At 39.6% G+C, this 15619-nt stretch overlaps 1 protein-coding gene across 2 annotated transcripts in view; it reads right to left on the bottom strand.

The window, feature by feature from the left end:
* kat14 (lysine acetyltransferase 14) overlaps nucleotides 1-15619 on the bottom strand; it is a 46870-nt gene that overhangs the window by 2805 nt on the left and 28446 nt on the right. For both annotated transcript variants that reach the window (XM_080200202.1, XM_080200203.1), the window contains exons 5-9: nucleotides 12728-13144; nucleotides 8225-8790; nucleotides 6369-6505; nucleotides 3577-3752; nucleotides 114-304 (exon numbers count right to left, since the gene is read on the bottom strand). In XM_080200202.1, coding sequence (XP_080056328.1) covers nucleotides 114-304; nucleotides 3577-3752; nucleotides 6369-6505; nucleotides 8225-8790; nucleotides 12728-13144 — 1487 coding nt within the window. The remainder of the gene's footprint in view (nucleotides 1-113; nucleotides 305-3576; nucleotides 3753-6368; nucleotides 6506-8224; nucleotides 8791-12727; nucleotides 13145-15619) is intronic.

Raw genomic sequence — 15619 nt, 5'->3', positions numbered from 1 at the left:
ATGTTAAAAGTTCAGGGGCTGGCAAGGACCTTCTATTCACCAAGAAGAGCTATAATATAGCTCCGTTAACTGTATGACACTATTACACAGTTTACGTGGTGTAACAGCCTAACCTGAATGAGGTGGTAAATCATGAAGGTAGCAATCCCAGCTCTCCTCCATTCTGGGTGAACCAGCAGGAAGGATATATAAGCCTGGTTGTATTTCACATCAGGAACCATGAAGCCAAAGCCAACAATAACTTTTTTGTAGAGGACAACAACACTGAAGTCTGGGTACTGTAGGCTCTCCGACAAGTCGATGCCTGTGATGGTTAAAAGCAAGATTACATCAGTAAATGTTTAGGAACTAGCTTCCGGTTATGCAGAAAACATTCACATTTTAGGCAACAGCAGCGCTGCACAGTAATAGCCTTGGTATTTCCAAAATACTAAAATTGGAAAATATTACACCTGCTCATAGAGCATACAGATAACAAGGAAATAATGTGTGAGGTATCACTATCATCAGATTCCTCAGTAAAATCTTTCCTTCACCAACAAATCATACAAGAACAATCTCCTTATAACTTGCCTTTCCCTGCTCCCACAGTCTACACTTCAGAGCAGGCAATGGCGTCCCAAATATAAATTTATACTTTTATCCGCTTTAAAGGATTAGAGGCTGAATTTTGGTGGCAAAGGTGAAGCAAATCTTCCTCCCAAAAAATCTTGGTCTCCTTAGGGACTGTATTCATCAGCACAAATTCATTCAGAGTTAATTTCTCTAAATGTATTCAGCAAACTCTTTCTAAATAGATTAGAACAAGGAGGACAGTCAGGACTTAAGATTGAATTGTTTAATATTTAGTTTACTGTGTTTACAATTCTTTTCCTTTCACTCTTCAATTCTCAGGTATTCAATACAAAATCTTCCTAACAAGCAGGGATGTGGTATCAGCACTTTAGTGAGCACATCTCAACCAAATAGTGTGAGATATGTGAAAGTTAGGAGGCAAATTCACGATAACTGATACCAGGAATTCACTCTTGACAAAGGTTTAATCACAGAATCCCTACAATGCAGAAGAGGCTATTCAGCCCATTGAGTCTGCACCAACTCTGACAGAGTATCTCACCTAGGACCTCTTGCCCACCCTATCTCTGTAACTGCATGCATTTCCCGTGGCTAATTCACCTAACCTACACATTTTTGGAATGTGGGAAGAAACCGGAGCACCCAGAGGAAACCCACACAGATACAGGCAAACAGTCACCCAGGCCAGAATTGAACCTGGGTGCCTGGAGCCGTGAGGCAGCAGTGCTGACCATTGTGCCACCATGCTGCCCATGATGATTGGAGTAAGCTTGAGATCATCCAAAACTCTGCTGCCTACAGCCTTACACACACCCGAAGCCCTGTTAACCATCATCCCTTGTGCTCACTGACTTACACCGGCTCCTGGTTAAACAACATCTCAATTTTAAAATTCTCATCCTCATTTTCAAATCGTTCCCTGGCCTAAGCCCCTCCCAATGTCAAATCTCCTCAAGCCCCACAATTTTCCAAGAGAACTGCACTCCTCTAATTCAGGTCTCTGAGTTTCTCTAATTTTAATAATCCATCATTATTGGATAGGCTTTTAGCTGCTTAGGCCCTGAGCTTTGGAATTCTCTCCCTAATCCTTGCTAACTCTCTTTCCGCTCCTTAAAAACTATTTCTTCAACAAAGCATTTTGGTCACCTATAATATCACTTTTTGTGGCTTGTGTTAATTTTTTGTACAGAGGATAGCATTGCATAAACTGACTTGAATATCAGTTATTTATTGTGAAATTTTCTTCACCTTAACAGATAAGCCTCACAGCTAACAACAGACCCAAAAAAGACAGCTGAAAATGGCACAGTTTTTCCAAGAACCAGAATATAAGTAACTTTCTCAAGTCACTTTGTTGCTGTTACAATAGTAGGTAGAATAATTGTGATCTACAGATATTGCATTATAACTTACTACACTCTCAAGGTATTAATGGGAAAAAGAGCAAGGGTGAGCCTGAATGATGACTGTCATGCAATCCTGATTAAAGATGCCACACATCAGTTAACAAAATATCTTTCTGTTCCACAATTGCAATTTGTGCTAAGATTCATCAACATAATAACAGAAAAACAGGAGCTGGAACCGGCTACTCAGTCCCTTGAACATGCTCCATCATTCAATAAGATTGTAACTGAACTTCTGCACCAACTCCACTTTTCCACTTTACTGTCATCTCCCGTTTCTATCAGCATCAGAATTCTATCGATGCCAGTTCTGAATGTACTCATCACCTGAGCATCCACAGCTCTCTGGGGCAGAGAATGCCAAAAGTCCTCAGCTCTGCAAAGAATGAAGGCACTTTCAATTTTTTCTGATTTAATGACTGTCCCCTTATCCCGATTCCTAGTTCAACATGCTTCAGCCAGGGGAAATAACTTCTCAGTATCTACCTCTAAAGCCCTGTATGAGTTTTATAGGTTTCAATGAAGTTACCTTTCGTCCTGCTAAACTCCAGAGTTTAACCTTGCCTCAGAGAACAACCTTCTCATCACAGAAAACTATTAGTGAACCTTTATTGCAATCTTTTTAAAGCAAATGTATCCATTCTTAGGTAAGACTTAATACAGTACACCAGATGTGATTTCACCAAAGTTCTACATAACTGCAACAAGACCCCTTTACTATTACATTCCAGCTCCTTGACAATCAAGGCTAACATGTCATTTGTCTTCCTAATTGTTTGCTGTACCAGCATGTTAACTTTGTGATTTGTGTACAAGGGCACTCCAATCCCTCAGCATTAGTCTCTTTTAAAAATAAAATCTCTTTTTCTATTCTTCCTACCAAAGTAGATTAAACTTCATATTTCCTTACATTATACTTCAACTGCCACCTTCTTAGTCTATATTCCTTTGCAGCTTCTTTACATACTCCTCACCATTTTAAATGTTAACTATGTCTTAGTTGGTAGCATTCTTACCTCCAAGTCAGAAGGTTGTGGATTCAAGTACCCTTCCAGGACATCAGCACAAAAATTAAGGCTAGCACTCCAGAGCAGCACACTGAGGGAGTGCTGCAATGCCAAAAGTGGTGTCTTTTAGATGAGATTTAAACCGAGCCCACATTTACCCCCTTGGGGATGCATTCATGTCCTGGCCAATATTTATCCCCCTCTCAATATCATAAAAAGGTTCTCTATTTATTATCACACGGGCTGTTTATGATATCTTGCTGAGCATATATTGGCAATAAAACATTGTGATGTCCCATGGTAGTGAATAGCACTATATTAATGTAAGCCTTCTTTCTCTCCCCAACAGTTAACAAACCTGGAGACTTTGTACTTCATTTCCTCATTAATACAGTCGTAAATAACTGAAGACCAAGAACTGATTCTTACAGCACTCTCTAGTTACAACTTGAAAATGAGTTATTTATTCCTACTGTCCACTTTCTGTCCTGTACCCAATTCTCAATCCGTGCTGATATATTACCCTCAATCCAATGAGTTCTTAAAGCTGGATAAGATTTCACTGTCTGGAGAGAAAATTAAAGTACCTGGCCAGAAGAATTCATGGCACATCGAGTTTATTGTAGGAATAAAATTAGGGCAGACGTAGCAGTAATCAACAGGGGCTTCAGCTTCTGCTTTCCAGTTAGCGTCACTTCGGTGTGGATAGGCCCGAATTTCAGACAGTAGTTGTAATTTTGGTGGATTACATTCAAAATCCCGTCTAATGAAGCAAAACAAGAAGGCAAAAGCAAATTATGCGGATGCTACAATCTGAAACACAAACAGAAAATGATGGAAAATCTCAGCAGGTCTTTTGATTTGATTTATTGTCACATGTATTTTGTATACAATGAAAAGTATTGTTTCTTACGTACTATACAGATGGTTCCTAGAGAAGGAGAAGGTTCAGAATGTAGTGTTACAGTCATAGCTAGGGTGTACAGAAAGATCAAAAGAGTTAGAATAAAGTTTTAAACGTGTAGAAAGAAAGTAAAAGACAGAATTAGAAGGTCTGCTGGGCCCATCTTGCAAGAAATCGCCACTTTCCAGCAACCATCTTGGATCCATATCCTGACAGCATCCATGGAGACAATAGAGAACGTTACACTGCCGAAGAGTCATCCAGACTCAAAATGTTGGCCCTATTCTCTCTCCACAGATGCTGCCCAACCTGCTGAGGTTTTCCAGCATTTTCTGTTTAAAATAAGAAAACAACTCAATCTGGGGAAAATACAACCATAAATAATTGTTCTTCCAAATGTTTCAACTGGCAAAACCATGAAAAATCTAAAAACGGCATTGATAATATACTGACAAGAAAAACCATAAACAGCTCCCTGCACCAGTAAAACCATCACCATTCAATACTACAATGATCTAGGTGGTTGAATATAATTTTTCTTGTCAAAAGGCAGAAAAAGGTATCTAATCTGAACAAGTCAGTCCACTTTCCAATGGATCAGTTGAACCTATACATATAGCCCAACCTTCAATTCTTTCTCCAGAAACACATCTTACCCCATTTATTCTGTCACTTTAGCTGAGAATCGCAGAAACTTAAAAGGAGCCCCATCACTGATCATATCTGTGCTGGCTCTTTAAAAGAGCAGTCATTGCTGAGAACAACATCCCAGCTTTTTGTCCATTACCTTTTTGTGTTTTTTATCCTCAACTGCCTGTCTGATCATTTAGAATTCTTAATGGAATAAACTTTCATTACCTTTACAGGTAGATTCCCAGCAATTCAGTAAAAAGAATTCTCCTCATCATCAAACAATGTTGTAAATCTAACTTCCAGTTATTGATCCACTTTCCAAAGGAGTATTTTTCTTTATCTTTTCCATCAAAATCTATCATCTTGGAAACGTCTATCAGGTCCCCTCTTAAGTTTCTCGATTCCTAACATTTCTAACCTCTCCTCATAACTGAAGTCCCTCATTTTGGTAAAACTCCTCTGTATCCATTCAAAGGATTTTAAAACCGTTCTTGAAGTGTGGTATCCAAAATTGTTCACAAAACTCCAGGTGAAGTCTGATCAATAATTAATAAAATTTGAGCACAATCATTTTGCTTTCGTATGCCAAATTCAAACACTAATTGTTTAGCTCATTACTCTTTAGATGACAATGCCCTGTGATTTCTCTTATTTCTCCCAAATGCTTTGTATTTAATTCACAACCTGGATCAACTGTTGGTATCTCCCCATAAGCTCCATAGGGTGCGATTAAAACCGTGAACAGAATTTGACCTTTTTGATGGCAAAACCACATCGAGCTTTCTAGTTCCTATGCTCTGAGATTCCTCGCTAAATCTTTCCATTTTCACCCTCTTTTAAGACCAAAAGCTTGGTCAGAGATTGATTGTGAAGAGTTTTTTTTGAAGTATAAGGAAGAGGTGGAGGGATGCAAAGTTTGAAGGGAATGTGGTAAGCACATAAGACACAGCATCTCAGATTTTTGTTTGTGAGTTAGTGTTGCATGATGCCCTGCTCATAGCTGTCCTAAGTGCAGCTAACTAATGTAAACTGCTTTTGTGGGGACATTCGTAGGGAGTTGATGGCCCAGTGGTATTATCACTAGACTATTAATCCAGAAACTCAGAAAATGTTCTGGAGATGCGGGTTCAAATCTCACCGCGGTAGGTGTTAAAATTTGAATTCAATAAAAAGAATCTGTAATTGAGAATCTACTGATGACCATGAGACCATCGTCGATTGTCGGAATAATTCATCTGGTTGACTGATGTCCTTTACGAAAGAAATCTGGCCTATGTGTGACTCCAAAGCCATAGCAATGTGATTGACTCTCAACTGCCCTCGGGCAACTAGGCAATAGTTGGCAAGTGATGTCCATGTCCCACAAATGAATAAAAAAATGTTGAACTTTAAACATTATGTTACAAAATTGCAATTGCAACGTATGTCCCCATGCATCTTTACAAGCAGCTAATGAAATTACAATCCAACTGCGTCAGCAAAACATTAACTGCAGTTAGTAACTCAGAAAACTAACTAAATGACTGTGGCTGCTCAGAGTTGAAACCCAATGATTAATTCTGTACATCACTTTCATACAGTGAAATGTAATACACTTAATACACAGCACATGCAATCCAGGCTGCCAATGTTCCATTCTCACTCTTTGCACTTCTACTCAAACCTGATCCAAACATTAAGCTGTACTGTTACAGGCTGGTTTTCATAGAAACATACAGCCTGTCAGCCCACGATTTTAAAAAGGCTTTAATGTAAATTCAAGTTGCAGTAGCATCCAGGCCTGTTTGTGCGTCCCTGTAATAAAACAGCTGAGTCATTGGTTTATGCAGCAGAAATCCATACCTGATGTATGGTTTGAGAACTCGTGATGTGTACGGGCTGATGATGCTTTGGCTCATTAACATGTCTCCTGATCCAGTCAGTCGGTGCATAAACTTGGTTTTTTGTTGCTGATATCCTTTCATATGTAAGAAGGACATCTGCAAAGAGGCAACAGTGACAAAAAAAGTAAAAAGATTCCTGTCGAACATTAGCCTCCACAGTCCTCGCGGGATTAAGCAGTGAGTGGCACTGACCTGGAAGGTTCCTGGTCTACATCAAATTAGCTGACATCAGCCAGATTGTTGGTGGGAGCCCTGCAGCCTGCTAGTGTACTCAAAATCTGGGAGAGAGGAGGATAGCTGCCATTTTTCACTTCAACAGCCCCCCCCACAGGAATACATGCACATACATACCGGGATTTTCCAGTCCCGACAGTGTCACAGATAAGAATGGAAAATTTGGACAGAAGTCAAAACCAAATTTTCCCAAACCACCTGCAACAATGCTACCACTGGCTAGACCGGAAAACCCCCCCCAATGAGTTGGGAAAGATTCAGACTCTGCTGAAAGAACTCAATGTCCAGACCCTCAGGAAATGTCACTTGCAAGAGTTACCAGAGGTCACCTCACAAAAACATATCCCAGCCAGATGTCAGCACTTCCTTAATGCAAGAGGAAGGGAGGAAACTGAGGGGTTAGACGGGTGAAGCAGCAGGAAACAATCTTGAATAATTTCATGACTAGTTCTTCAGCCATTAACTTGTTGGAGAATGGTGGAGGATCCAAGTCCAAGTGGATTGCAGAGAATGAAGGAGAGCAATAATGTCCCATTAAAGAAGAATGTCAGCATATCATTCCCATTTACTCTAATCTATTGTAGCACAAAGTATGACATCAATCTGTGCATTGATATTAAAAACGGGTTATACGCAATATAACAAAGATCCCCAAAAATATAAAACCATATGTATATTAAAATAAATTCTTTGTAAGAAACAAAATGATAACACAAATCTCTGTAAAACAGTGTCTTCACACTCAAAATGACTTTTGGAAAGTGGTGTGCTTGAGATGAGGTGATATAAGGCTGCCTTTGAAAAAGCTATTCAGTCAGTCCCACTTTCTCCTCTTACCTGACATCAGTATTAAATAATGAAGTTAAATCACTAAGTGATATGTCACAGAGATTAAGCCTGTGGCCTCTGAGCCTTGGCAAGTTACTCCTTTGAGCTGAAGTTGATTGAAATTATCTCTCATTTAGTGTTATGTTATTTGAATTGCATAGGTCAGGAAGTTTGGAAAGCGCTGCTTTTAAACCGAAGACCTTACTGGCCAATAAATCCAAAAATCAGTGTCATCAATTTGGGCAAGTTAATGGACTCCTAGGTTTAACCTTCATGAATGTCCTCTAAGATACATATCAATCTGATTCCTGGGTACAAAAATAGTCTGGCTCAATTACCTCCCCTTAAAATGTCTACAGCGATCATTGCTATGGTACCAGGCAGAAAGTGCAATTTATCTCTTGACACCTCAGCTGGAAGAAGAGAGAAGAAAATGGAGAGAATAAAATGATTCTGTAAATGTGTTTCTGAAAATGTCTCTCCTCTCATGCCACCAAATATTCTCACTGCTGATACTGATTAACAGTTATCCTTTATCAGACATTCCCAACACTTGACAATATTGAAAGGAAAGGGATTTTTGCTCAGATGATTCTGTAAATGTGTTTCTGAAAATGTCTCTCCTCTCATGCCACCAAATATTCTCACTGCTGATACTGATTAACAGTTATCCTTTATCAGACATTCCCAACACTTGACAATATTGAAAGGAAAGGGATTTTTGCTCAGAGTCTTATTGCTTTTTTCACTCACCTGATATCGGTCCAGGATCCGAAAGTCTTGACTGGTGGTCCGAAAGGTCCCAACACCCACGGGCATCTGGGCACGGTCACCTTCCTTGCTTCCACACACGCCGCCAACCAATGACACTGCGGCTTCAACTGCTTGATCCAGGTCAAAAAGGGGCAAACCACGTTCCCTCTTGGCCTGTCTCACAAGCAGCTTGCGGCGCAGTCGCTTGGCCTCTCCACTCAAGGCGACTGCATGGGGACAAGATTCCAGTCTCTGGAGTAGAAGTCTCTCATCGTACAGACTGAGAGCGATACACTTCGGAGCAGGTGCTTGCACATCCCTCTCTGCCTGGATTTTCTTTCTCTCTCGAACATTAATTTGAGACAACTCAATGGCATCCTCAGGCTCTTCCATATCAGCCTCCAGTTTCTCAGCTCTCTCCTCATCCTCCTCCACATCACACTTGATTTGTTCAGTTGTCTTCACTTTCTTTCTACTTATGACCATTGTGCCAGTGGTCACACTAGGAGGTGGCACATACTCGATCCCAGGATCAATAACACCATCCACATCTCCCTCTTCATCATCTGAGCAGGAGGAAATGAAAAACATTCACTTCCAATATGAGTTATCTTTTTCTCTTGAACTTGCTTTGTTACATTTGCACAATACTGCAGTTATTAATTGTGCAATGATTTTTTTAAAAAGCATGCACATTTGAAATCTCAAACAAAAGCAGAGAATGCTAGAAATGCACAGGGAAACTGCATCTCCGGCACTTATTCACAACTAACATCTTGACTTTACTGTTTCACATGGTCTTCCCCTTACTTTCATTTTTAAACATGCCATCCCCAAAAACTGCCTTGCACCTCTTAGTACTCACATGTTCTTGCCCTCTTCCAAGCCCTACTTCCTTTTGTGCCAATCCAAGGAACAACTCTTCCTCATGTCATTTATATGGAGTTTCAAACTCCCAACTGTCTATCAGTTGGTCCCTCCAACTGCCTTCATATTTAATTAGTGATGGATTTGCTCATCCACACTCTCACCTCAATTTGATGCCTTTTTGGAAAATTTTTACTATCTCTCATCCTGGTCATTTGTCCAGGTATGGTGATCAAATGAGGCAGCTATGCAACCAATGTTGACATTCCAAACAGTGCAGTAAGTAACATAAAGACATAGTACAGAACTCTGTACTGCCACATCACACCCAGATGTGCTCAGGACACTTACAGAATCTGTTCTAAATAGATGCCATTTCACGACAGCACTGGGCTTTTGAAGAATTTGTTGCTGTCTTTTCACCTATACCATTGATTAGATGATACACTATAAGTGTCAGCCCAACAAAACAGATCCACACGTAAAAATACAATTGCTCCGTCACTGACGTTGCACACAGAATCTGCAACACTTGTACTGGAAATGGAATCGTTGCTGAAGTTTCAGAAAGACTTCCAGAATTTACCATAATGTAAAATGTGATTTTAATGGAAAATGCTGGATGACATTTGCTATGTAATTCTGCAATAAAAACAAACTATGAGGTTAAAATTGGTGATCAAATTAGTGGCCAGCAATAATTGTCAACTTTATCACAAGCTCAAAAAGAACTCTTACTTTGCCTCTCAAAAGTAATAACAAAAACTGATTCTTCTTCACACTTAAACATGCAACAGGTCCTGTATAAACACACCTTCCTAGATATACAGGTTCACCCATCACCCTGTGATCCACTGACCTACACTGGGGCATTGTCCCACAATGTCTCAATTTTAAAATTCTCATCCTTGTTTTCAAATTCCACCCACTGCCTTGTTTCTCTCCATCTCCTCACTTCCCGTGTACAACGTTTGCAGGTATCTGTGCTCCTCTATTTCTGACCCTTTTGCACCTCCTATTTTCACTGTATCACCACCAATGCCATGCCTTAAGCACCGGAGTTACTGCCATAAACTCGACCTGGATCCTTCTCTCACCTTCATAAACCTAGTTCTTTGACCAAGTTTGTAGACCTCTGTCTCAGCATCTCCTTATGTACCCCAGTGTCAATGTTGTCTGATGATGCTCCCATGAAGCACATTGGGATTTTTTATTACACTTACGTAAATCCAAATTGCTAAAATTCTACTTAAAGATTCACTTAATACACTGGATCACAATTTTTTTGAGGATATATTACCTTCTAAAGATGCCACCCACCACATTTCTACCTTTTGAAAACTCCTGGCCCTGCCCCACAGCAAGCAATGAAGGTGATTGGGCAGCTTTGAGTTTTCAAACAATGTCTGTCCTACCAAGCAAGGGCAGTATGGTAGATACACCATATCTGGGTGTTGTCTGGCATCTCTCCCCTCTTCACCCTTCATGAACTATGGCAGAGATTAAAGCAATGCTTAGTCACTTTGCACCAGGCTTTGCCTGTGTAGAGATGAACCCTCTCTCCAGTTTACTTTGCACTCTTGCCTGGTCCCTTACATTTATTGAACAATGGGTTGTTAACCAGCCCATCCATAGGCAGATTTTTGATCAAAAGAAAAATACTGTAAATTGTGTTTGAAACGTTTAATTAAAAAAAAAGAGGTGGCATTCGTTGAGCTTGTGCTGGGTTTCAGTGGATCACTGCAGGGTACTAAGGATGCAGAGCTCTGTGGAAGTGAGATGGAGTTTTAAAGTACCTTATTGAAAGATGAGGCGCTGTTCTTTTTTTTTCTTATTTTGTGAAAAACATTATCTGAAAACAGTGACAATTAACTGCTCTGCAGAGACTGCTGGCAGCCTTTATCACCTGTTTATTGTCATAACGCACACTTGCATTCCCAGCCAGTAAATGTTATGAAACATCGCCTGGTAACAAGGGTCAAGACCAACCTCCCTAAAACAGATAAAGCACCAACACCGGGTAAAATAAGAGAAAAAAGTATCTGTGAAATTATTCCAACAAGTGGAACTGAAAAAAAAAAATCACAAACTGGAAAAGGGAACAATAATCAGCAAATAACACTGACACTAAAATGGATAGCAAAATACTGTTGTATAGAGATTCCTTCATAAACATTACCAAAGCGAATTACCTGGACATTTACGTCATTGCTGTTTGTGGGACCTTGCAATGCTTTCCTACATCAGAGCTTCAACAGTACTTTCCCAAACCCACAGCCTCTAACACGCAGAGGGAGAAGGGCCGCAGGCGCACAAGAAGCACAAATCCCCCTTCAAGACTTTGAAATATTTTGTGGTTCTTTAACTGTTGCTGAGTCAAAATCCAGGAGCTCCCTCCCAAACAACAACACTGTGGGTGTAAATACTGCAATGGTTCAAAATGGCAGCTCAACACCACCTTCTCAAGGGCAATTAGGACTGGGCAATATATACTGATCTTGCCAGCAACATCCATGTCCCAAGAATGAATACAAAAAAAATACATTTCAAAAGTGCTTTACTGATTGTAAAAGTGGTTTAGAACATCCCGAGGAGGTATAAGGCACTAAATAATTATAAATTTCCTTCCTTTTATAACTTCTCCAATCTCTAACTTTAAAACCTCAGCATTTTGCTGAGGTTTTTTGATTGTGTCATATTTTCATAACAACTTCTCTTTGAAGTCAAAAGGGCAGTTTAACCACAGCTGTCTTTACTTATTTCACTCTCTCTATTTATTTACTGATTAAGCTTTACTGTGATACACCATCTATTATGAGGAAATTGAAATGTCCGACAGTCCAGCCTCACGGTTTAACTCAAATAATCACTGTGATAATAACTTAAAGTGGAAGACGACTCCAGAAATAAGTAGCCATACTGTCTATTTTAATAACTTTATAAATTTTTTAAAACTTTTCTTCACATCAAAGCTGTGACCCATGTTACGAAGTCTCCTTGCCTCCCAGCTATTCCATGAAGGGGGCTCCATCTTTCCGAGGTTGCAATGGGAGCCACAAAAATGAAACTGCCAGATCAATCCCAGGAGGCACACCGTTAAACTCCCAGAAATGTAATCAGCTTGGCTACTGGGGGGGGACAATTTGTACAAATTATGCTCTTCTTAAGCTTTTTTTGTTCTAATGAAACATAACAAACTCTTCCTGCTTTAAAAATATTAAATCAAAGACTGATGTGCATTTAGATAGCATCTTTCACTACCTATGGGGACATCTCAGAGTTTTACAGCTGACAAAGTACTTTATGAAATGTAAACTCTGTTGTAGGGAAATAAGATAGTAGATCTGTGTATAGCAAGGTCCTACTAATAGCAACACGGTTAGGACCAGATAATTTGTTTAAGTGATATTGATTGTGGAATGAGTATTGATCTGGACACCTGGGGAATGTCCTCTGCTCTGAAGTCCATACGCCCTCCATACTCCAAAGTGAGAGGGCATATGGACTTTGCTTTAAAACCTCAACTGAAAGACAACACGTCCAACCACGTGACATCCTTAGGATAAGCTTTCCTGTCAACAGCCTACATAACCAAGTAAAATCATTATAACCCACTGCAGCCAAATGAATTCTTACCGTGAAAGAGTGCTTGAGGGGGCATGACATCAGGAATAAGGTCAGCCTCAGACAAGAGACTAGGAGTGGCTGAATGAGATAGTGGGGTCCCAGGAGCAGAGAAGTCCAGTGAGGGGGATGGGGAAGGGCTGGTAAGCGGAGTCCGATCGGACGAACTCAGAGAAGAGAAGTCGATCACTTCTCCTTTCTCCAGGATCAGTTCTGACCTGCGAGTCCGGCTGGAGAACTTTACTGGAGTCGATGACGTGCTCCTGTCAATGAAGGTAGCAGCTTCCTTCTGAGCACGCCTAATGTCCTTAGCTTCCTGAGTGCGGGAGCGTTTCTCTTTCAATTCCATGGCTGTTTCCACAGGATTGCGACTCACTCGTTTCCGAAGCCCTTCCACTGTAATAATTGGATCCAAGGGCGGCTTGGCAGCTGGGAAATGAAGTAAATCAACACATCACTTGATTAAATAGTTCATCTCGATGTCAACTAACATATGATTGAAAGAAGTAACCAAAGTTTCATCCACAAATATCAGGTGCAGAGTACTCGGCCTTTTGGCTATGATTAAGTGTAATATCTTGGTTGAAGTCATTAGGTTACATTTTACATTTTCATTTGAAGCAATTTTTAAAAGCAGCATCCCAGTCTTTCGGCTAAGAGATGAAACCTTGGAGGAGGAGCTATGCCTACTCCAATCAGCTTGGATCATGTAGATCAAGCCCAAGACCGGAGGTGAGAGCCCTGTCTTGTCAGCTTGGATCAGGAATGTCCCAACTTGTTGGGACTCTGAATTGGACTTGATTTGATTGAATCAGAATTAAAACAAAAAAAAATGAAGTAGATGCAAATGCAAAATACAAGAAAAATTAAAATGGTATACTGATACACAGAAAAGGTGCCAAAAGTGAAAACTTGACTCAAAACTTCAAAATGACAATTTGAAATTGGTAAATTTTCACTCTTGGTGATGAAACTGACGTGGAACACAAATGGAAATGTTTTAAAAGCAAGATAACAAATGTGCAAGACAAATTATGAACCCAAAGAAAAGAAGGGAATGCGCTAAAGAAAAGCCAGTAAGATATAACCAAAAAATTCTATTAATTATAGCCATTTAATACTCAAATAAAGAGAGTTAAGTACAAGAGAAAACTAAAGAAAACAAAAGTTGCTATTATTAGCTAAAAGCAGACAGTATTATTGTACAAGTAATAGGAAATACTTTTTCAGTTATTTGATAAGAGAACTGTGAAAGACTGGCCAATGAAGATGATTAAGGACAGGTTAAAGATTCATTATGTATGGTAAAAATATTAATTGAGAACTTCGCATTGGTATTCACAATCATGTTTAACTGTTAGAATTTAATGATTTTACTAATAAAACTAGAAATATTAACATGGGTGAAAGCATCGTTTTAGATAAAAGTAGGTACCTGAAAACAGATAAGGGTAGCTTAGTGAGATGGGACATGTATCTTCAGCCAGCATTTTAATGACTCACTGCACTTTGGATCAGTTCTTGTTGATTAGAACGCTAATGAAGCACCATCTTTAAAAAAGGTGACAGGACAAACCAGAGTAACCGTATGCCTATTAGTTTGATGTTCCTAATAGGAAAAATACTTGAGGGAATCACTGAACATGCAATGCTTATATTACCTTATTTAGAAAGGGTTATATTATACCCATCAAAAAGGTCATGTCTTATAAATTTGATTATATTTTTTGAAGAAGTGCAAAAGGGCAACACAATATTGAAAAATGCTTTTGATAAAGCACCACGAAAAAATTCTCTACAAAATCGAAGCCTCTTCATGATAACATATTGAACTGGATTGAGCACTGTCTGGAAGGACACAAGCAGAAAGTGTTTATGGATAGATTTAGATCAGTTCCTACAGGGATGGATCAGTATTTGGGTCTTTGCTCTTTATTATTTTTATTAATCTAGATGTAGATGTTAGGAGTAGCAAATTTGCTGCTGATATTATGCGGATACAGATCTTCTCATCTGCTTCAAGTGGGTCATGGTATGTTCGGAGATTAAGCTCATGACTGGTAAATTATTTAATAATTTAATTTGGAATTGTGCAGTACTATGCATGTGGGTAAGCATATATCCTTCCGAGATAAGCATGAAAGGTACAGAAATAGAGAGATCTAGATATTCTAGCACGTACATCTCATACGTTCCATAAGCATTGCTATGACATAATGGCACTAGCAAACAGGATGTCGGGATGCACTCACTGGGCAACTGATTATCAGATAAGGCATACTATTTTACAATTGTACAAGATCTCAGCCAAGCTTCACTTGGAATACCATCTCCAGTTTTGGTCTTCACATACAATGGGTGATACTGAGGCTTTGGAAAGGATGCAGAGGTGAGCTATTAGACTAATTTCCAGTTTAAAGCATTGTGGTTAAAAAGTTCAGCCAAGAGTTAGAATTTACACTTTAGAAAAATGTGAGACTTATTGGTAATCTGATTGGGGTTTCTAAGGCAACTGATTGTATTACAGTTGACAGTGTGTCAACTAAATAGGGTGATGGACCAGAGGTGAGAATTGTAAGTTTTAGAAGACCAGGTCTAGACGTCAAGGGAGCCATGAGACTGCAAAATGTGCAGCTGGATTAAACTGCTGCTGTTGCTGCACAACGTCATTGCGTACAACTTAGCACAACAAAGAACAGTTCAAGACTGAATACCCAATGGCATATTTCACTTTCCACTGGATAGCCAACCATCACTGGATAGAAGGGAGTTTTTCTTTGGTTATTTAGTAGTATGTGGGTGATTTGCTGTAGATGTCAGGTAGTGGCTTTTTTCCGGAGGATAGTGGGACTCTAGAACAAGCTGCTGGCTCACGTGGTGGATGCCAATTCAGTGAATTCCTTC

This window comes from Carcharhinus amblyrhynchos, chromosome 12 (assembly GCF_965287045.1).
Source record: "Carcharhinus amblyrhynchos chromosome 12, sCarAmb.v2.hapA, whole genome shotgun sequence".
Taxonomy (NCBI): domain Eukaryota; kingdom Metazoa; phylum Chordata; class Chondrichthyes; order Carcharhiniformes; family Carcharhinidae; genus Carcharhinus; species Carcharhinus amblyrhynchos.
This window is presented reverse-complemented; position numbering and strand designations above follow the sequence as displayed.